Source organism: Taudactylus pleione, unplaced genomic scaffold, assembly GCF_031769625.1.
Source record: "Taudactylus pleione unplaced genomic scaffold, aTauple2 ptg000019l, whole genome shotgun sequence".
Lineage (NCBI taxonomy): Eukaryota > Metazoa > Chordata > Amphibia > Anura > Myobatrachidae > Taudactylus > Taudactylus pleione.
In genome coordinates this window covers 12,862,877-12,886,512 of record NW_028284421.1, presented here as the reverse complement: position 1 = coordinate 12,886,512, position 23,636 = coordinate 12,862,877, and the positions used below count along the sequence as shown (strand labels likewise).

Here is a 23,636-nt window from a genome sequence, read left to right as displayed (position 1 = left end):
CAAAGGGCAGCATGCTGGCACCTGTAGTCCCACTGTAAAATACAATAGTTTACTTATATTTCCCCACTTTATTACCCCCGTACCCAACGCTCCAGGGGTGCGGAGAAAAGCCCCAGGCTTAACCCATGCCTAGGGTTAAGCCTGACCGGCTTGGGCTGATAATGCTTTGGACCTGGAGCCCCGGTGAAAGGGTCTCCGGGCTGTGGCATTACAGCCCGGGCCGTTTTGGGTCTGGTGCTGGTTTTAAATATAGGGGGGACCCTACACAATTTTTTCCCCCCTATATTTCAAATCAGGACTGGCCCTGCAGCCTGGTGTTGGTTTCTAAATTATGGGGAAACCCTACACATTTTGTTTCCTGTAATCTTAGAAACCAGGACAGGCTGGCAAGCCTGGGGCTGGCTAACCTTTAGGGGAGGGGACCTATGTAATTTTTTTTGGATATTTAAATATTTTCTGTAAATTTACAGGCAGAAACATACATGGATTACAGCGATCTGTGTATGATCACAGGCCGGTGTATTTTGTTCATGAGTTTTTACAGGAGAGTTTTCCCATCTCATGAGAGTTTAGAAACTCTCTCCTTGGTAAATTCCAGAATCCTATCTTCACCAGTGAAAAGGTTCTCGAGTTTTGCCAATGGTGAATTGAAGAGAGTTTGCTAACTCTCCAGTATTTTCCCGTAGCAAAGGAGATCTCTCTCCTGAATTTGACATTTATAAATTTGAGAGTGGGAGAAATTTTTTTTTTTATTATTAAAAAATAATCAGCATTTTATATTTCATTTTGAAAAAACCACAGCTTAATACATGAGACAGTTCGTATACCCTACCCTCCAACATGACCCCTTCCACCTGGTACAAAATGCTCCCGGGGGGGGTGCCTAACACTGAGTCCCCCCTGGGTGATCTAAACCTAACCCTCCCCCCCGCGGCTGTCCACTCACGGCGCCCGGCATCCCTTTGATCGGGATGCCAGACACCGGTCTCCCGGCGTTGGGGAAATGACAGGCGTCTACATCTAGACGCCCGGCATTTCACCCTCACCGGGATTTGACAGTCGGGAAGCCGGCTGTCGGTATTAAGGCAGCTGGTTTCCCAAATGAGTGGTCCCTTGGTCAGGATGATGTGATTCTCGTCAGAGTGCATTATTATGGTCTGCCCCCTGTGCATGACGCCACTGCACCATAGAGGGCAATGGCCATAGAGACTCAATTCACCCTCTTCCCCACAATGGTCACCTGAATCTCACCTCTGGCCACTCTCTCAGTTGGGACGGGATAAAGTAAGTATGGTATAAAAACCAGAGCCAACCCTAGCCAAATATGTGCCCCAGGCAAGATTTTGGGTGGTGACGCTACTTCCCCCCCCTCCCCACCCTACCCCTCCGGTGGGATCCTGGAAAATGGTGTGGCCTCACAGAAGTACCTGAAGGGGCATTAACTCACTGTGCAGTGGCCCCTTCCTCCAATGTGCTGTGCTCCCAGCACCCCTCTTCCAGCACACATTACGGCACAGCACCCCTAAAAACAGAACCCATCTCCCAGCACAGCACAGATCACAACATCCATCACACAGCACAGCACCCCCCTCTTCCAGCACAACACGATGGCAACCCTCACCTGACCCAGCAGAGCACCCCCCTCACCCACCACAACCTCCCTCATCCAACACCCCAGCCCTCACCCAGCACAGCACCCACCTCTCCCAGCACAGCACAATGGCAACCTTCACCTGACCCAGCACCCCTATCACAACACAGCACCTCCCCATATCCAGCACTACACCCCTCATTCATAACCCCATCACCCCAGCCCTCACCCAGAACAGCAACCCCCTCTCCCAGCACAGCATGGTGTGAGGACCCCTCACCTGACCCAGCACAGCACCCCTCACCCAACACCCCGGCCCTCACCCAGTACATCACCCCCCCTCTCACAGCAGAGCATGATGGCACCCCTCACCTGACCCAGCATCCCTATCCCAGCAAAGCACCCCCTCTCTCCCAGCACAACATGGTGTCAGCACCCCTATCCCAGCAGTGCACCCTTCTTCCAGCAGTGTGCACCCCTCTCCCAGTTCCAGACTTACTGTACTTGAGCGCAGCAGCTGCAGCCTTTAGAGCCGCCAGACCCGAGGTACCCGCTTTTCCCGGTCCGGCTGGCAGGCCACGTCCCAGTGCATGTCACCCCAGCGCTAACCACTAGCCGCTGTCCAGGTGCCCCGTCCTTACAAATACGATGATGCCCGCTCACTGGGCCTGATTCATTACCGATCGCAACTGCAATTACGCACACAAACGACTGATTGTTGCGTACTGCGCATGCGTATGCATTGCGCGAACTGGCCACTGTGATCGGGACTGCGATCGCAGTGACTACACAGACCCATCGCAGAGTGACTGACAGGAAGTGCCGTTTGTGGGTGGTGATGGGGGTTGGCAAAACACAGGCGTTCCGGCGCGTTTCAACATTGTTGCATGGGCGTGCATAAATTATCCACTGTGATGCCTTACGCAGCCTGGGTACTCATAGCGTGCAATGAAGTTAGCAATTTCTGTGTAAGGTCAGAGCTTGTGCAAGTGTGCGTGAGGCTGCGATGGTACTCGATGTTACCGATGGGTTTCACAGTCTTGCTAAGGATTACGCATGTGCTGCGGCGGCATAGCAATCGCAATGGATTAGCATACTATCGCAGTGAGACTGCGTGCGTAATCGCTATTACGATCAGTAGTGAATCAGGCCCACTGTGTGCTGCTGCCAGCCCCGATGGGAGCTGTCAGCTGAGCTCAGATTGTGGACGATGCGCAGCGGCAGTAACAGCTGCCAGAGTCTCTGCAATCCAGCAACAAGTGCCCCCGGCCGTGCCTGCCACAAACCTGCGCCTAGGGGCTTGGGTGCCCTTAGCAATTTGCTTAGTTTACCTATGTCTAGGCCCGGCTCTGATAATAACATTGTGTAAGCATACATATGAAACACTGGGGGTTTGTCATTTGTGTTTAATAGCTTTGACTAAACAAATCTAAAAATGTTTGGGGGTTCCCAAATATTAGTTAAGATGGATGTAAGTAAAGCAAAGTTTGAGATTTTTTTATTAAAACACTTTGTGAAAACACTTTGAGGTACATAAAGTAATACAACGCTGAGGTTGTAAAATCGCTTTCTTTTTCTTGTATGTTATGCTACCTTTCATTGGGGCAAGCTTGCAGGATCACAGTATGGTCCCCTTTTTTGGGATGTGGTAATAACTGTTAAGATGTGAACATTAAATGAAGCTACATGGCAGCGATATCCATATCTCTATTTTCAAAATAAAAAATAGATTAAACTCCAGACATCTATTCCAAAAAGGCTTTCTGTGTGGACATAAAGCTTGCATTGTTGTTGCAGAACCTATTACATTCAGGGACCTCTCCAAAGATGGAGTCTCTAGTCCCATGCATGACGAAGTCCAGATAGGAGATGCCATGTTGTAGATGGTGTAAGTGACAGAGTTCAGTTTCAAAGTCCTGGGTTTTGCATGCAATCTGTTAAAAGACGGTAATCAAAGGATGGTTTCTCTGCAGACTCCAATTAAACTATGCGGTCTGTCCTGATCTCGTGTTAGATGTATCCTGTGCAGAAACGCTACTGGAGAACTGAGAGCTCCACAACTCCGAAGGTGAAGATCTTCCTGCAGCCGTTTTCTCGACATGCTGACGCTCTGCCGAGAGCTTGTAATTACCTGTATGTGAAAAGACAGTGGTTGATATTATATTGATGATTTTAGCATTATATCACTTATGTACTGTGTAATATCAGGGATGTGCCCTTCATTTAGAGTTTTGCATCAAGATAATTGGCATCTCCTTAATTTTACTACCCATCAATCTTGCTGCGTGAGATTGCTGACTGGGTCGGCTTGCTTTAGGAACACCCCTATGTAAAACTCACAATGAATAATTATAAATCAAACACATTTTAATGCACACTATTGACATTGGTATATATATATATATATATATATAGTGTATATATATATACATAATTTGTTTTACCTCTTATAATGGAAAGTTTGGATGGTGTCAGAAAAGCTTGCTCGTGTCATGGTTCCCCCTAACTTGTAGCGGTGAGTGCTCCTATATGATTTGCTTGCTCTCTTGAGAATCCATAAGGTCTCCAAATATATCTGGTGTCTTCTGGACATTCTAGGAGGTATATTTATCAGGGCCATAACCACGGGTGTGCGAGTGGTGCCATCACACAGAGCACAGGGCTCTGTGAGAGGCACCATCGCTGACACATGGTCCCTGCATCTGGCTAGCCGGGTGTCTGGAATGGCACTGTGCAATCAGTGTCACTGTGCTGCAGTCTCCCATCGGAGCATCCTTTGGACACTCCAGTCTTGCAGCCTGCAGCCTTCACAGCACCCTGTAGCATCCCGAGGATGCTCTAGTGGTGCTGCTGTTCTTCACGTCGCTGTCAACCTCGCCCCCTCGGAATTACATAATTTGGCCGAATTCAATTCAGTGTGATGTTGAATAGCCGCAGGAGGGAGCTCCTGCAGCTATTCAATACACTGTGCTGTTTGGGCGGCTAAAGGAGTTCTTCTCGCACACCCTGGGGATGCGAGGAGAAATCAGACAAAAGTGCCAGGCGCACAGCTGTTTGCCAGCTTGGCACGGTGCTAACAGCCGCACGCCCAGCACTCTAGTTGCAGAATGCCGGTTACTGCGCCTTAACACTCAGGTTAAGTCGTGAGAACCGGCATTCTCAGACTTACCTGCTTCCCGACCAGGCAAACAGCGCGTTGAATTGAATAGCTGCGGGAGATCCCTCCTGCGGCTATTCAACATCGCTCTGAATTGAATTCGGCCCATTATGTCATGTGGTCTAGGGGCGTGGTCAGTACAGGGAACCGTAAGGTCCTGTCATGGTGCTGATATTTATCACAAGCCGCATTTTTTTATGCTGTTTGATAAATATGTTCGAGTAAATTCGCAATGTGAAAATTAATATTTTGAAGCAAATTTACTATTCTGCTCTTGCCAGGAGACGGGCTCTGATAATAGCTTGTCCTGGCAAAAAGCTGGAAGCAGTGTGATAGTGTTAAGCTATCACACTGCTTCCTGGTTCAGGTCCTCATTGCACACTGCGCATGCATGGCTGTCGCTCAGCGTATTCATCACCCAGGGAGATGGAAAGGGATCCGGAGTATCGCTCTCCGTAAAAATGTGTGAAATAGTAGCCCATAGGCTAATATAGGATCATGCCATCTGGAGATGGACTTACCTATCAGGGCCAAGCTTGGTAAATTTGGCAGGACAGCAGCCCCCATTTGCGGATGAAAATAGAGGGACTGCGGCAGATTTCGGAGATTATCTGTTGCGATCTCTCAATAGTAGATGTGGGGATCTTTAATATTTGAGGGTTTTCCTCTAATACGGCTGTTTTTGGGGAATATCCTGCAAATTTTGAATGATAAATAGGACCTTAGGTGAGCAGGCAAATATACCATATTAATGCAACTTAGCCCTTGATCATGATTTATTTTGTGCAAAGTATAAGCATATGAAGAGTTCACTGGGTCTAAAATATACTACTCTGTCTCCTGTTCCTTCCATTGATACACATGCTCCTCCTGATATCAGTTAATGAAGGAGAAGCAGTTGCGATGGATTATGGGAGCATTAACTGCTGGCAAAAGTCACCCATTTCCAGCTGCCCTTATATTCTGTCATCTGGGGCAAAATTGTCCTGGTGTTACTGTATGGGCAGATGTACTAAGCTCTGGAAAGTGATACATTGGAGAGTGATAAACTACCAACCAATTAGCTCCTGTCATTTTTCAAACATAGCCTGTAAAGTGACAGTTAGGAGCTGAGTGGCTCGCAGTTTATCACTTTCCACTTTATGACTTTCCAGACTTTCCAGAGCTTAGTACATCTTCCTTTGTGTCTATTTTCTCCAGTAGATTGTGTCTACGGTTATAAATTCATGGCCTATATAAAGTGTAATAGTACCATGATTTTTTATCTCACCATTGATGTCTCATACAGTTATGAGAGTCAGTTATGAAGACAAATGAAGAAGAACGAAGAGTATATTTATGTTACTTTTCGTTAACTAAATCGACTACCAGTAAAATGCCAGCTGTTAGGCAATAAAGTCATATGCCACAGGTAATAATATAGTCACTAGTTTCTCAGGTTTGCATGTTTAGACAACAGCAACAAATGTATTTGGGTATTTTCTATGTATTGCAGTAGTATTTTTACAATGTAGGATTAAATGTAAACTAGCCAATGAGAACATACCTACTACAGTATAATCATCAAATATATAAATACTTCCAATCTGTAACCAAGATAATGGAACATCTGCCATAAACATCTTTAGCAGTTAAGTGATTGCTTTTATCAAAGTAAGAAGATAGTTGATCTCACCAATAGCAATAAGGGTCTAGTCTCAATGTCGGACACAGTTGAACGTTTTTTGTTCTACATGTGTCTAAGTCGCACTGTGAATGCGTCCAGGCAACGCGCACTGTGAATGCGTCCAGGGGCATTTTAAGAGAGGAGGGGGCCCGTGTTCATTCCCCTTCCGGGGGCCCTTTCTCTCTGCTGGCAGCAGACTAACGAGCTTGCACGCCCACTGCGGCATCAGTGGACTCTAGGCCCTAGAGTGTGCCCAGAGTCTACTGCGCATGTGCAGGTCATGGGGAAATGGTGTGGCTGCTATGTTCCTGGCGATTTCCTCACTGCCCGGCAGCCATTTTCTGGCATTTTCTGCAGGGCTGACACACCCAAAGCGGAACCTCGGAGAGGTAAGTATTAGATAATATGGGTGCAGGGTTTGCCCATATTAGATACGCCCCTGTCATGCACTGGGTTGCAGCTACAATTGAGATGCATGATCTCAGAAATGTCTTGAAATTGAATTGGGCATTCTGGGGCGGTAACTGGGAGGTGACTGTGTGATGGTTAGTGTTATGGGAATGTCGTGGGCATGTCGCCGATATGTTTGCAAACTCAGACGCTAAAATGCTTACATTGGACGCTATACTCTGACAAAGAATCTGCATCTAACATGGGGCTGGTGCAAAGTTTGATGGTTGCATCTAAAGTTGGGAACACACTAAATGATATGTGTACCCAGCAATGTTGGCGACGAGCCCAGTGCCAACAGGCCGACATATCGGGTGGTCCGTACACACTGGGCAATACGGTGCCGCCTACCCGATATGCTGTCCCCCCCACATGAACTGAATACTTGAGCACAGGAGATGAACTGAATACTTGAACACAGGATATGAACTGAATACTTGAACACAGGAGACAAACTGAATACTTGAACACAGGAGATAAACTGAATACTTGAACAGAGGATATCAACTGAATACTTGAACACAGAAGTGCACTAGAGAATGTTAGAGATCCTAGTTGCAGGCTTGCTTGAAGAACACAGGATAATGTACTGGGAATTACTAGAGATCCAGCTGAGAGCTAACTAGTGATTAGCACGGAAGCAGACACCACAGTAACACAGGGAGGCTGCCAGAAAGATATGCAGCACACTAAAAGACAACACAGGAATTGTAACATGAGTACTGGAGTTCTGAGAGAGAGCTAAAATAACATACTGCGAATTAGCATGGAAGCTAATACAGGAAACAGTGGAGAACTGCGAGTAGGCTGAAGCAACTCTCTGAAGGAAATAACACAGAGAAACACTGGTGAGTATCACAGTCACTGGAACAGTGAAGTTGAACAGCAGTTTCCTGTTCCTGGAGTCAAACTTAAATACCCCTGGGTAGCTGGTCATTTGATCAGCTGAGTGACCACAGGACTACCATTGGTAGAGACTAGTCAGGTGATATGGACCAACATGGCTGCGCCCATGCCCAGCACCCCAGAAACCAGGAACCACGCACAGAAGCCCTAGTAGACCCTGGGGAGAATACACAGACACCACTCACCTCCACTCCCAGCAACTGAACACCTAAGCCCAAGGACGCCACCGCGGAGTTGAGTAGCGGCTGATCCCAGGCCGCATCCTGACAGTACCCCCCTTTCAGGGTGGACTACGGACACCAAGAAATGCACTGAATAACTTAAAAAAACTCAAAACTTGAGACACCAGAAAGAGTAGAAAAACTTGAAGCAGAAGATTCCAGGAAAAAATTTAAGACTTGGTATGAGGAACTTGTAGATTTACCAATCTTCAGCAAAACCTCAAGAACTCAAAACCTTGAGACACCAGAAAAAAAAAATTCACACTTGGTATGTGGACCAATCTTGAGTTGATCTCTATTACGAAAGGATGATTTTTGCTTCCGGACTGATAGATCCTGTACCGTATTGTCTTGTAAAGGGAGTAAAGTGGTTTATCTGAATTTGCTGTCTAAAGGTGGTGAAGTCAAACTAGAACCTTTGTCAGAAAAGGTAACTGAAGACGGACCCAAAAGAGCAAATTCTTTAATCAGAGCTGTACTGAAGGCCATCACATCTTGTAGGATTGGATGCTTGGACTCAATAAGGTGGGTTAGCTCATTCCAAAGCTCTTCCTCTGAAGTTCATGATGAGAAACTTGACAAGGTTGAGGGAAGTGATACCACAAGACGGATCAGTTCTCATTAGTGTGTCATAGTGCTTAAGTAATGCGGTGTATTGGGGCATTTCTCCATCGAAGACTAAAGGCACCAATGCGTCAGACGAGTCCTGAGTTACAGAATTCTCTTTAGAGACAAAACCACTTAGAGATTTCTTAGACCGAAGATTGGGTGACTCAACCAAACTTGATTGAAGCTTCTTACTCAAATCAACAGAAGAACCAGAATGAGATTCAGGAGAATTGGAGTTGGTATTAGTTGAAGAAGCCCCAGAACATCTAAGCAAGGCAGAATTGGGACCGGAGACATCACACACTGTTGGAACTAGAGAAGGTAAACCTTGAAGAGCACTAGAATGGGTAGAACCCAGTGACAAGATAGAATTAGTATTAGACAATGTATTGTCTACTGAGATGAAATGCTCTAAAGATGACTTCCTGTTGAACAAGGTATTTATTAATTCAAACAAGCCATCTTCATCTATAATTTTAGTCACTAAGACCTTTGCTTTCTTTCGTTTGGACTCTCCACCATCATGGCTCATGATGAGGTAATTGATCTTACGGCTAATATTCTCAAAGACTTTGTCTCCATAGCCTTCTATTAATATGTTTGCTTCATTTTTCATTATGGACTCCAAAACTCCTGTAAACACGAATGTTAGACCTTCCAAGCATTTATCTGCACCTCAGGGAATTTGCTTGGCGTCGAAAGTTTAATTGTTGAACTATTTTTGTCTTCAGGAAAAAGATCTGACGAAGAACATGAAATTTTCTTGGTCCTTAACTTAGAACCATGGATACTTCAGACGAAGTGGACAAACAGACAGGAAAGCTGGAAAGGACAAGTCACTTGAAACTTCCTTCTGCGACATGACACTGGAAACCCTGTTGGGGTGCAAGACTTGAGACCCCCTCCTCGGGTATGCCAATCGAAAACCCCTCCTGGGGCATAACACCTGAAGACCCCTCCTTGGGTAAAATACTTGGAAACCCCTCCTGAGATAGAACACCAGAAAACCCCTCTTGGGATGAGAAACTTGAGAGCCCATCCTGGGGTAACTCAAAAGCCCCACCTAGGGTTTGAGAATGAAATTCCCTTTTGGCGCATGTCACTTGAAGACTTCTCCTGAAGAATAACAATTAGAACCCCCTCCTGGGGCATGACACTTAAGATCCCCTCCTGGAAAATGGCACTTGAAACCCCCTCCAGTGGTAAAACACTTGAAAACCCCTCCTGGGGTATGAAACTCGAAACGGAAACCACCTCTTGGGGTGTGAAACTCAAAATGAAGACCCCCTCCTGGGGCATGAAACTTAAAATGCAGCCCCCCTCCTGGGGTGTGAAACTCGAAATGAAGGCCCCCCTCCTGGGGCATGAAACTTGAAACAGAGACCCCCTTGGGGTATGAAACTTGAAACCCCCTCTTAGGGTACAGAACTTGAAACCCCCACTTGGGGTGAAGAACTTTAAACCCCCTCCTGGGGTGCAGAACTCGAGGCCCCATCCTGGGGTGAAGAACTTGAAACCCCCTCCTGAGGTGTAAAACTTGAAACCCCCTTTTAGGGTACGGCACTTGAAACCCCCACTTGGGGTGAGAGATTTGAGACCCCCTCCTGGTGTAAGAAACTCAAGGCCCCTTCCTGGGTTGTGAAACTTGAAACCCCCTCTTGGGGTACAAAGTTTGAAACCCCCTCCTGGGTAAGGATCTTGAGACCCCCTCCTGGGGTAAGAGACTTGAAACCCCCTGCTGGGGTATGACACTAGAAGACCCCTCCTGGGGTGAGACACTTGAAACCACTTCCAGGGGTGTGAAAATTGAAACTCCTTCCCGGGGCACGAGACTAGAAACCCCTTCTTGAGGTAGGAAGCTTGATACCTCCTTGTGGGGTGAAAAACTTGAGTACCCACTGGGGGTATGAGATTTGAGACCCCCTGCTGGGGTATGACGCTAGAAGACCCCTTCTGGGATGAGACACTTGAAACCCATTCCTGGGTTGTGAAACTTGAAACCCCCTCTTGGGGCACGAAACTTAAGATGGAAGAGGTGAAGTCTGGCAATTCCAAAGGCCATTCTAGAACTTTAACCACACTAGAAACTAATATAGGAGTATTGGGAATTCCACTAGAAACTTCAGTGCAGCGTAGCCCCTTACTGGTATCGAAAACTGAGGTAGGACACTGGTTTTAGGCAAGACAAGTTGTTCCTTTGAAGGAGACAGCTCATTTGCTTTCTCTGGCATAGTGACGTATGTATCCTCTTCAGCAGAGAGTAAAATAGTTGCCCCTCCAGATCCTACTGAATTACAAATGTTCTTGGCACAGGGTGTGGGACAGACTCTGTCCGGTTTGGGACTGGAAGCACTAGAAACTCATGTCTCTTTGACCTTCATATAGAGTTAGGTACTTCTCCTAAATTTCCCAGGTGTGGATAATAAAATCTTGTAACTGGACCCCAATTGAAAACTCAAATTTTCTTATGCTTGGTGGATCTCCCCTCCTCGCCTGGAACTAGAGATACTGGAACCACCGATGGCTGATGGGATGAACCAGAAGTGCAGACATTGGAGATCACATTTCCCTCACCATTTCTCGGCAGATGAAGAACACAGTCTTTTATAAAGTGATCATCATAACCACAATATAAACAAAGGTGCGATTCCAGGCACCGCTGATATTCAAGCTCAGTGAGTTTAGGGCGCAGGAAACTCTGGTGCTTAACTTTATCTTGTTTGGGAAAGATGTTAATAGAATCTGAGGTGACATTAGAAAGTTTGGGAATAACTTGAAAAATCTTGGGGAGGAGATGTAGTTGTTCTAATAACTGGGAAAAGCTTGTGAGAAGGACTAGGTCACTGGTATTGGTTACTTGTGCAGTCAGAGAACACTTGGAAGATGGACTGGAAAAGTCAGAAAAAATCTCTACTGTAGATGAAAATGAACCAGGTGACTCCTAAGAAACGGACACAGGAGACTTCCCTGATGGGATTTGTACAGTAACTGCAAATATTGGGGAAGGAACGGAAATATTTTTTATATTTGACTGGAGAGTTCTTGCAGCTGTTGTCTCATGAGTTGCAGACTTGTCTTGTGAGCTGACACTCGAGAAAGTAAATCAAGGAAATTTGTTTTATCCTGTAACCCGGCAGCTTGCATGTTCAGGCTGTTCAAACTGTCACGATCCGCTACAAAGAGTTCCTCTGTGGAGGACAGTGTGCTGAGGGGTTTGGATGGCTAGAAGGCAGCTAGGGAAGTGTCAGTCCTAGTTCCTTCAATAAAGGTCACACCCAGGTGTTGGCTAGGCCTAGCCAGAGGCGCGGAGTCTAACCCACTCGGTGGTCTTTACCAGTGACCCCTCCAATTGGGATGTGGCTTTCGCCACACCAAGTGAGCATATCGCAGCCCCCTGGCTAGGTACCTGGGAGAGACAAGGAGTCTAGAGAATGACACTGTAATACTTGAACACAGGAGATCAGCATGTGAGCTGAATACTTGAACACAGGGGATTAACTGAATACTTAAACACAGGAGGTGAACTGAATACTTGAACACAGGAGACAAACTGAATACTTGAACACAGGAGACTAAATGAATACTTGAACACAGGATATGAACTGTATACTTGAACACAGGATATGAACTGAATACTTAAAGACAGGGTGTTAGAGATCCTAGTTGCAGGCTTGCTTGAAGAACACAGGAGAATGTACTGGAAATTACTAGAGATCCAGCTGAGAGCTAACTAGTAATTAGCATGGAAGCAGACACCACAGTAACACAGGGAGGATCAGAGGATCAGCTGAGTGACCACAGGACTACCATTGGGAGAGACTAGTCAGGTGATATGGACCAACATGGCTGCGCCCATGCCTCGCACCCCGGAACCCAGGACACACGCACGGAAGCACTAGCAGACCCCAGAGAGAATACTCAGACACAACTCACCTCCACACCCAGTGACTTAACACCTAAACCAAAGGACGCTGGTGCGGAGGTGAGTAGCGGCCAATCACAGGCCGCATCCTGACAATATCGTGTAGTGTGTACCCAGCTTTAAACGCACCAAGACCCTCAAAGTGGGCGTCTCAGATCCTGTACATCAGTGAATGGTTTGTAGCGGTATTTGCATAAATGAAATTGGCAAAATATGCACACATGGATGCTGCAGAATACGACACAGAAAAAGGCCCTAATGCTGGGTACTCACTAGCTGATTTCTCAGACGATATGCCGAATTGGACCGACATACAGTATCACCAGGATCATGCCCTATGCAAGCCTAATTAGTCATAAGAGAGGGTACCCAAAGGGTTCTGAATCAACGCATTTTTTAATCAAAAATAGAGATTTTGCACATCTTTTCTCCTACCTTTGGGTGGAGAAACTTTTTTGCCTATTTTGCCTATGGAGTTTGCGCTCGGGCAAAAATGTCCTAGAATTGAATACGGCAAAAACCGCGCATCAGCTAAAACTTTTCGCCGATCGCAGCTTTTCGCTTCTAATTGAATACGGGCCTAAATTTTGAAAAGAATCACTGGTTCCTTGAAGCAACTAAGCATCAAGTGTAATTAATTACAAATGTCTTTTTTCTGGTGAAAGATAAAAATGGAAAAATGGATGTAGAAAGCTGGGTGTCAGGCAAAATATGATCAGAAATATAAGCACGTGACTGATGGATAACAGTAATGTAATAAGAGCATTTGTTTATGTTAACTGCTGTAGCTGTACCTCATGAGTCGCGTGTCACTAATATTAGCCAGAGAAGGCCTCAGTGTTGTCTAGAAATTGATAGAGTGCAAATTGGTTTAGTGCACTGTGTCTAGTTAACAGGTCCTCTTTAGGGTCCCCTACAAACATAATATATATTATAATATATTGGTCAGACAATTGAAAAATTGGTGGCATTATTCCACACAGAGGATTATATATCAGCCAGATGTGGTAGAATCATTGGTTATCCATGGGTCACATCACATTAATTCCAACATCTTTGGCTTCAAAGTTAATCGTGTGGAGGTCATCCAATGGTAGATGTATCAAACCTTGGAAATAGATAAAGTACCAACCAATCAACTCTTAGCCGGCAATTGAGTTTGAAAAATGGCAGTTAGAAACTGATTGAATGGCACTTTATCTGTCTCCAAACTTTGGTACATCACCCCCTATAGTCTCTTAAAATATTAATATTACAGTCTATATAAAGTATAGGGGCTTTACAGATGCCCTGGGTGGCATCAGAGCAGAATTTACTGTAATAAAATTGGACAATGAGTTATTCAGTAAAGGGTTAACAGACGAGAACTTTAGATGTTTCCAAAGCTCTTGTTTTATGAATATGTAATGAATTTGCTACACAGGAGTGCTTAGTACTTGCAGTTCATTTGCATATAGTTGAATGTTAATAGGATATCCATAAGTTATTCTTAAAATAACATCTGGCTGAACAACAAGGGGAGAAATTGGAATTCTGTATTTGAGAAATCATTTCTTTTTTTCCCTTGCATTTCTGCTTTCTAGCTACTGTAGTAGTACTTCTTACATTACCTATATACTATAATTTACTTCTGCTAATGCTGGAAATGGTATCGTTTATAAGAAACACTATTTCATAATTTTCAAAAAAAGTGACTGATACAAAACAGATTTTTAAAATTGTAGATAATTTTTCGGAATATTGAGCCATACACGTCAAGAGGCTGCTGGATTCTGCTGGCCCAGCAGATGTTCTCAGTGAGATTTCTTTTAGTAAATGATAAAATTGTGCTGCTTATTATAACTAAACCTAAATCAGCATGCAAGTAAGAAGAGAGCTGATGCACATGGTATTTTGCCAAGCTGTTTACGTGTGTTATATAATTAATGTTTATTCTTAACTATAACAGGACTTTTGAATGTATGAGGGAGCAGTAGAGAGGTGGACTTTGGCCCCCCGCCAGATGAGGAAGCCTGGAACGACATGAGACAGGCTATTGCCAAATCTTCCAAATCCACACATTTTAAGGAAACCTCTTACAAATTATGGGGTATATGTACTAAGCCTTAGAAAGAGATAAAGTGTATGGAGATAAAGTACGAATCAATCAGCTCCTAACTGTCATTTTCCAAACAGCCAGTAAAATGAGAGTTAGGAGCTGATTGGTTGGTACTTTATCTTCGTCTACTTTATTTCTCTCCAAGGCTTAGTAAATAGACCCCTATATTACCACTGGTACTATACCCCAGTAAGGCTTCTCTCTTTGCTGGAGAAACTGTGGCCTCCGGGGTACTCTTAGCCATGTCTGGTGGGACTGCCTGTCCTTGATGCTTTTTGGACCTCAGTCCACACTCTTATAAACAATTTATTTGAAGCTCCTACCCCACGGGATCAGTGGATCTATCTTCTATGCCACCCTCCCCCCAATATATCCAAGCACTCCACAAAAGCTGTTGTCCCACAACTTAGTAGCTGTCATAAAAATAATAGCTCGCTACTGGAAAAATCCTCTCCCGTCGTCTCTTTCTCTGGCCTAAAATCACAAATTTGGATAATGCGGCGATGGAAAATATAACTAATTATCTCCACAATAGGGGCCAAGTGTGGGCTCTGTGGCTCTCTCACGAGGGCACCCTTCATCCTTGACAGACGCGTAACTACCGTGGGTTGCGGGGGGTGTGTTCGCTATGGAGCCCACAGCACCACCGGGGCCAGCCTCCCCCTGCACCCAGCTCACCTCAGAGGCATTACAAGGAGAGAAGCCACTGATGATCCCTCATGCAAACTGCTTTTTTTTCAAAGGCACAAGTCAGTTTCTTAGGAAGCAGTTTACTACCGGGATCATTAGCGCTACGGGCACCTTACCTCTGATATGTCTCTCACTGACAGATGCTGGGAGAAGGCCTGGCTGTGATGACATCCCCAGACCACAGCAACACCTCCTCCCAGCTTCAGTGAGAAGGGATGAAGCGGTGCACCAGGCTCAGGAAGTTAGTGCAAGGCTGGAGGGCAGGGGGGGCCACAAGGTGGGGGGGCATGATCTATAGGGGCACTGCATAAATTTTGCTATGGGGCCCCCATGTTACATCCGTGACCCTTATACTTGCCTTTTCCACTAGACCCATGCGCAACAGGGAGGGCCACCCTCCTTGCTACCTCCTTTCTTGCTATATTACCTTAGATAGGTACTTTTGTTATCGTGATGCTTTCTGAGCATCATAGGATGCTCCTCAAGATGCTCTATACTGTATTTTAAAGTTGTCCTGTCTACTGGGCATGCATGGATTTCCGGGAAAATTGTGCCTGTGCCTTATTCCCAGGGACACCTCTACTGCATCCTCAAGTCACAGGGAAAAAGGTTGGCTTCCATTTTCCCTGTGATTTTTGCCACTCTGTAGCACTCTAGAGACTGCAGATAGGTAAGTATAACTATATATAGGTGCCCATGTGCTCCGCACACCCTGTACCCATTATAGATACACCTATGGAATCCAGATACAGATACTCTATCTTCAATTAATTAGCATTTATTTTAGTTGCTCCCTGTATCATACAATTTGTACTACAGTATATTTAGAGTGTACCTATGCCATTGCTACGACACATCACCAGCATTCCATATAATTTAACTGACCCCATAACATTTTATGGGTGGGAGCAAAAGATCTGATCAGAGAGACAAATTTTTCTAATATTTAAAAGCATTGAGGTTGATGCTGAGTTGGACATACACATATTTGTTCTGCATATGCCCCACTGATAAAAAAGGTATACACCTACATTGATATCCAGATTTCACTGTTAGGTTTGCTTACACTTGTAGAGAAAGAACAGGTAAGAGAAGGAGAGAAGGTACAAGTAAGGGCATGTTTGCATATTGTAAACAGAGGCAGACAGGCATGGACATGCATATACACCTGTCAAAAGACTGAGGATGGGTGCAAACACACAGTGATGATGATGATGGTCACCATAGCTACTTGGCATCTTCTGATTAGCTGATTGCAAATTCACTTTTGCAGCTGATAGCTGCATTATTAACAATGCCTATATTATATAAGTTTGTGGGTGCATTTGTAAATTATTAATCTACAGTCAATAGTACTTTATATGATAAAAGAAGATTATAGCTGGTGTATCATCGAGGGTTTATAAATAAATCAAACCTAATTTTTCACTATTAAAACAAATGTTAAAAAAAACTTCTCTTTGTATACGTAGTGAGTGTTATTATTTAGGTTGTTTTCGGTGATGCTTTAACATTGATCTCAAAAGAAATCAATAGCCCGTGGTTGACCACTCTCCCAGAATGTCCTTGAGACTCTCAAATTTGGGGGAGTTCTCCCATATTCTAGGATTGTAAGTAACTCTCTGGAATTTCACCCACTTCTCCCATGGGGAAGCAGTAGGGAAGCCGATGGACGAAATCCCGACCGCCGGCTTCCCAACTGACTAATCCCGGGAAGGTACTAATGACAGGCATTGAAATCCCGACGCCTCTCATTAGAATTAGGGAATTAGTTTAGGGATACTTACCAGAAAGAACGATCGGGATTTTCACCTCTGCCGGTCTGCAACTGTCAGGATTAGAACCGCCAGCCATGCGGCCGGCGGTAAATCACACTGATTCCCTCCCATGAAGTAAGGGTGGAAATAGGAATGATAATGCAATTTGCTATGAATTGTGTCATTGAAGGCCCCATCCCTGTGCTTTAAGCTGGGTATGTGTACACAGTCGATATGTCGGCCCGACGGGTCGCCATATCGAATCCTAGATACACAATAGAATGAGGTAATGAACGATGGAACGAAACCTCGATCCGTCCTTCATTACCTGCATCTGGGCCACTTGTGATATCGTCCGGTTGGACTTGCAGCATGGCCGACTGGACGTTGTCGCAAGTGTCCACAGGAGTGCGCATATTGGCCTACACACTGAGCGATGCGGCTGATATGTCCTTCCAATTCGTCCGGAAACGACATATCGTGCTGACATCGCTCCAGTGTGTACCTGGCTATAATGCTGTGAACTAAAGAAAAAAAAGAGGCACAGGGTGTGGAGCCATGATGAAGTGAATCATAGCGTGATGCCCACACCTGACCCACCTGGAACTCCCACATGAATGATATCTTGGAATCCTGCCTGCAATGCTTTTATTCACACTCGCTTTACTCTACATCTGCCGTGACGCTCAGTCAGGTAAGGGTATCTGCAGCGGCGGGCTGGGCCGGGTGCCATATGCCCCCCGGGCCGCAGCGCCTTGCGGGCCGCGGGCAGTCTGTGTCTCTGTGACACAGCTGCCTGCACTGCGCATGTAGCGCTGTCCGGACGGAGTTCGGTCAGCACTACACAGTGATTGACAAACACACAGCCGCCGGCGCCGGCAGCTGTGTGTTTGTTTTGAGTGGAAGCCAATGAGAGTCTGTCAGACTCTCACTGAGTGCTGCTGCGCCCATTGCCGGAGCCATTCCATCTTCCAGCTCCTGCAGTGGGTAATGGGAGAGACGTCATGATGTCTCTCTCATAATGCAGAGCGGAACGGCCTGGGAGGACAGACGGAGGAGCGGATGGCGGCGGCGGGAACTGGGATTCAGGCAAGTGTCTATTATTTTTTTTATTACATGTGTCTACTGGGGGGGGAGACCACTACAAGGAGGAGACCACTACTGGGGCCCTACAAGAGGGGAGACCACTACTGGGGTAACTACAAGGTGGGGCACTACAAGGGGGAGATCACTACTGGGGGCACTACAAGGGTGGGGGACTGCTACTGGAGGAACTACAAGGGGAAGATCACTACTGGGGGCACTACAAGGGGGGGACTACTACTGGGGGCACTACAAGGGGGGGACTACTACTACTGGGGGCACTACATGGGGGGCGACTACTACTACTGGGGACACTACAAGGGGGGACTACTACTAGGGGCACTACAAGGGGAGGACTACTTCTAGGGGCACTACAAGGGGAGGGGACTACTACTAGGGGCACTGCATAGGGGGAGGGGACTACCACTGGGGGCACTGCATCGGGGGACCACTGCTGGGGGCTCTATATAAAGGGCAATACTGGGGGTACTGCATAGGGGGGGAGACTACAACTGGGGCCACTATTTAAGGGGCACTGTCTAAGCATTACCACTATTGGGGGCACTGCATGGGGGGTGGACTGCTACTGGGGGCACTATATAAGGGGCTTACTACTGGGGGCACAAGGGGCACTGCACAGGGGGGACCACTACTTGGGGCACTATATAAGGGGCTTACTATTGGGGCACAAGGGGCACTGCACAGGGGGGACCACTACTGGGGGCACAGTAAAAGGAGCACTGCATAGGGGGGATCACTACTGAGGGCACTACTGGAGGCTTGCATAAGGGGTCCTCTCCTGGGACACAGGGGGGCACTGCATATGGGCACCACTACAGGGGGCTTCCCCTAATCTTTATTTTTACTTTACATTAATCCCATATGGACCTGTCTCCTCTCTGGAACTCTTGAGGGGGGGTGGACGCTGTAGCACGCAAATGCTCCGGGCACCCTGGCTACACGCTACTCCTCTGCCAGGGCCGCCTGCATGCATTTGCCCCCCAGGCTAAAAATTGCCAGCCAGCCCCTGGGTATCTGGTAGATGTAGTTCAGAAGTGGATTCATACTGGGTAACAGTGAAGTGTAAGGGATCATGCTCACATTTTTTCATGCATACATTGGCACATTTGTTTACCTGGTCTATAACGTTGGCACTAAAAATGGCTTCCTCCATGTGCCTTTCATCTGATTTGATTACAGATTTGATACTATTTACAACATGTTGCACTTCCGGAGAGAGGTGACAATTTGAATGTTCCAGAAATTTAGCCACTAAAATCTTTGTGTCCTTGTAAGTTTTCAAGTCAACCAGAGAATTTGGCCTTTCTTTTGAGATGTTCTTGAAGGCCTTGGGTTTGATTCGATGATTCCCTTTCCTTGGGTCTCTCTGTCTTCCCAATAGAAAATGGTTTCCTGTGTCCTGGCAGGCGGAGGCAGTCACGTGAGGATATGAACAAGGGGCTGAAAGGCAGAGAAAACACAATGTAAAGACAGAAAAGAGCCACACAGGTTGTAAAAAATACTAAGACTAAATTGTCTGACTGGATTAAAAGCAAAATCAAACATCAATATGCAAAGCATAAATAATTAGTAAATTGAAGTCTCCCAAGTGAGCATTTAGCGGTTAAGCTATATTCTGCTCACGTCTGTAAGAAAATACATTATAGTTCCCCTTATGAATGTTGCTCTATTTTATTACCCAACTGGGAGCAAATCACCTGGCTCGGTAGAATATGTGATTTCTAGGAAGCTTAAAAGTACTCTGGTTAACTTGACAATGCTTTACATTAACATGAAGCCACATTGATAGAAATGTCTTAATAACCTTTAGAAAATGTTATAACACAATGCACAGCTCATCATCATTGTTTGTATATAAGGGCACCACAAAACTCTGCAGCTCCAGGCCATTAGAGTTACATATCATACATAATACAGTCACGCATAAAAGAGAGCTAGTACAGACTATATAATGCAGCACTGATCACAAGAGCATACAGTGTAGACAATAGGAGCTACAGTAAGAAGACAAGACTTGGCATGGGACTGTAGCTGTGTCAGGTTGGGTTAGGAGCGAGGTGGTAGGATTTGAAAGAACGCTTCAAAGATGACTCGCCACACGATTTAAAAAGGATTGACGAAGGGAGAGAGAGCGATAAGAAGGACTGATAGTAGGAGCTTGTAATAGTACTGTAGGGAAATGGCGAACAAATGGATAATGGTTTTGGTAATGTCCTAAGTGTGAAAGAGGCGAATTCTGATAATGTTTAGATGGAGGTGGTGAAAAGACATTGCAGCAGACTGGATTTGTGGGTAGTGGAAGTGGAATAGAGGACTGAAACCCTATTGCAAAAAGGTCAAGAAGAGACAACTAAATAGATGTGATGTTAAGAAGGAAGTTTAGTTTGCAACAAATAGGCTGTTAAATATATGTAATGTATCACTTAGACCATAAAACTGAAATACGAATCCTAACAATAAAATTGTAAATATTCATACATGAAACATGAAGGTAAAATGCATTATTTCCAGACTTTTAATTAAGTCTTTTCTTAAGAGTAAAGAATAGTAGAATATGACTACCTCATTTCCCATGCAGCCAGCTGAAGTCACACTACACACATTTAGGAAACTGTATTAATGTGATCTAAAATGTCAGTAATTTATTCTGGGGTGACATCACTGGTTCTGGTTCTGTGTATGAATCCCCTAATTAGCAAAATATATTTCTGCAGATCACTGGCTTTATTTACAAAGTAGAAACTTTTGTTAGCCACTGCTTCCCGATGGGTTCAAGTGAAAACTAAGCACCCACAGTAACTGTAAAGCACATCGGCTTGTACACTGACTGCGGTGCCACTTTACATTTTTACGTGCAGCCCACCGGGAAGCAACAGTTTTCAAATGGTGCTGCTTCTTAAATAAAGCCCAAGCCTGCTAACCTGTTACTCATACACTGCTGGTTTAGATAAACACACACCTCATTGGTAACGTGATAAGATGTTATACTGGTCTAAAGGGAAGCTTGGTAGACATACAGTATGCAAGTAAGTATAAACACTTCAGTTATTTAATGTATATTATACAAATCAGTATAATATATACTTTGTTGTATTGTAATGAGTAATATTGACTTTGTATTTAATGTTTCTTTTTATTTTGATTAAACAGTGTAAAAAATCAACACTGTATTCAAAGTAGTAATTATTACATCTGCCAACAAGAGAACAAACCTTGAGATAGCCTTTCTCTGAGTGGAAAGTGAAGGTTACTTTGAGTCATACTTGCTTACTCTCCAGAAACGGCCGGGAAAAATTGGGTGGCCACCTGGAAAAGCAGGCAAGTCTTCCGGTCAGCCGCCTACCCACCTGTAACCGCTGCACAAACCCCTGCAGCGTAGGGGAAGTGCGATCACTCTCCCCTCTCCCATCAAGTTCATCAGGTGCTGGCTAAGGCGGAGGAGGGGAAGCGACAGACCCGTGTCCCTGCTGGCCCACTCTAACATGCCCAGGTTAGTGTAATAAGTACCCGTCCCCCGCCCCTCTCGCTGCCCCTGGTTACAGTGGATACATAACATAGCAGAGTAACATTGTTATAATGATTCTTGTTTCTGGATACAGCCTCAGTCCTAGTTCCTGGCTCCAGGCAGCTGGTGGATACAGACACTGTATTAGTTCCTGACTACAGGCAGCTGGTGGAGCCAGGGCCAGTGCTACCACTAGGCAACCTTAGGTGGCCGCCTAAGTGCGCCAGCCACTGGAGGGCGCCGCTGAGTCCACAAAAAAAAACTAATTACATAATTCATGGCTGTGTGGCATATTATGAATTTGCGGCACAGCTGTGTGGCATATTATGAATTTGCGGCAGTGTTATGAGGTACATTATGAATTTGACGCTCTGCTGTGTGTAATATTCTATATAGTATAATATGAATTTGGGACACAGCTGTGTGGCATGTTATTTCACTGGGTAGACTGATGCATGGCAAATTATGAATTGGAGGGAGCAGGGGCGGTTGGTGAAATGTTGCCTAGGGCGCCCGGAAACATTGCACCGGTCCTGGGTGGAGCCAGATACTGTGCTAGTTCCTGACTGCAGGCAGGTGGTGGATACAGACACTGTCCTAGTCCATGACTCCAGGCAGCTAGTGGATACAGACACTGTACTAGTTCCTGACTCCAGACAGCTGGTGGATACAGACACTGTTCCTGACTCCAGGCAGCTGGTGGATACAGGGCCTGATTCAGAGCCGGACGCTCTGACCAGAGCGCTCGCTCTGAATCAGGGCCCTCCTACCTAAACTTGGAGCGGCCTCTTGGACGCTCGCATAGCTGTGGGTTACCACCGACAGCTTATGCGAGCGTCCATGATGATGGTCGCGATGGTCAAGACCATCGCTACCATCGGGCTTGCGACGAGACCCTGCGGTAGGGTCTCGGTGACCGCAAGCCCTGGAGTGATTTTGGCTCTATCAGAGCCAAAATCACTCCCACTGACATCACTAGTGATGTCAGTGGGGCCGGACCCAGACAGTAGGCGTTCCCATGGGAACGCCTCCGTCTGGCAGCCATGCCCACCAAAGGGGGCGTGCTGTCAATCAACATCGACAGCACGCCCCTTTGGTGGGCGTGCCGGGGACGTGGCTGCCAGACAGCTTCCCCGTCGCTCCCCGGGTCTCGCGCATGCACACGATGGAGCTCACTCCGTCGTGCGCATGCGCACTAGGGCACCATCGACCCGCTTGCGAGCGCTCAGCACTCGCGAGCGGGTCTGAATCAGGCCCACAGCTTCAGTGCTGGTTCCTGGCTCCAGGCACCTGATGGATACAGTCTCTATACTAGTTCCTGACTCCAGGTAGCTAGTGGATCCAGACACTGTGTTAGTTCCTGATGTACAGCTGATCAGCTGATGGATACAGCCTCAGTCTTAGTTCCTGACTCCAGGCAGTTGGTGGATACAGACACTGTACTAGTCCCTGACTCCAGCAGTGCATATTACACATTTTTCTGAATCAATCTGATAGGAGGCTCACATTGCTACTCTCTGGAGGTTTCCCTCTATTTCCACTATGAAACGCACAGTTTCGGGATTCCTGTTTACCTGCATTAGCCTGTTCACATCATGAAACCACTGTCCCTATCACATGAAACCCGTATCCACAATGGTAGAATAAAAGTTAAGTGGTCAGAACAAACATTCCCTGGTGACAGGGACGGACTGGGGCTCCAGAACAGCCCTGGCATTAATCTCAGTGTACGCACCATAGGCATGCACAAAGGTGGAGTGGCCTTGGCGCACAGAGGGAGTGGCCTCATCATACAAGGGCGTGGCCTCATCACACTGGGCGTGGCCTCAAACTTCCCCCCCATCCGGGTCAAGCAGTGCGCCGGGAGGTGGAGCTGCTCGGCCAGGTTTCAGTCCAGACCGTCAGAAGTGCCAGATGACCAGTTCGACCCTGCTTGGCGCTATGAACAGTGATCTGATTG

At 46.1% G+C, this 23,636-nt stretch overlaps 1 protein-coding gene across 1 annotated transcript in view; it reads right to left on the bottom strand.

Annotated features, from left to right (window-relative positions):
* Positions 1 to 3,106: 3,106 nt before the first annotated feature.
* The window catches only part of ENTREP2 (endosomal transmembrane epsin interactor 2), an 899,787-nt gene continuing 879,257 nt past the window's right edge, over positions 3,107 to 23,636 (bottom strand). Inside the window, exons 10-11 of the mRNA XM_088443400.1 lie at positions 19,286 to 19,611; positions 3,107 to 3,722 (exon numbers count right to left, since the gene is read on the bottom strand). Coding sequence (XP_088299526.1) covers positions 3,543 to 3,722; positions 19,286 to 19,611 — 506 coding nt within the window. The 3' untranslated portion in view covers positions 3,107 to 3,542. The remainder of the gene's footprint in view (positions 3,723 to 19,285; positions 19,612 to 23,636) is intronic.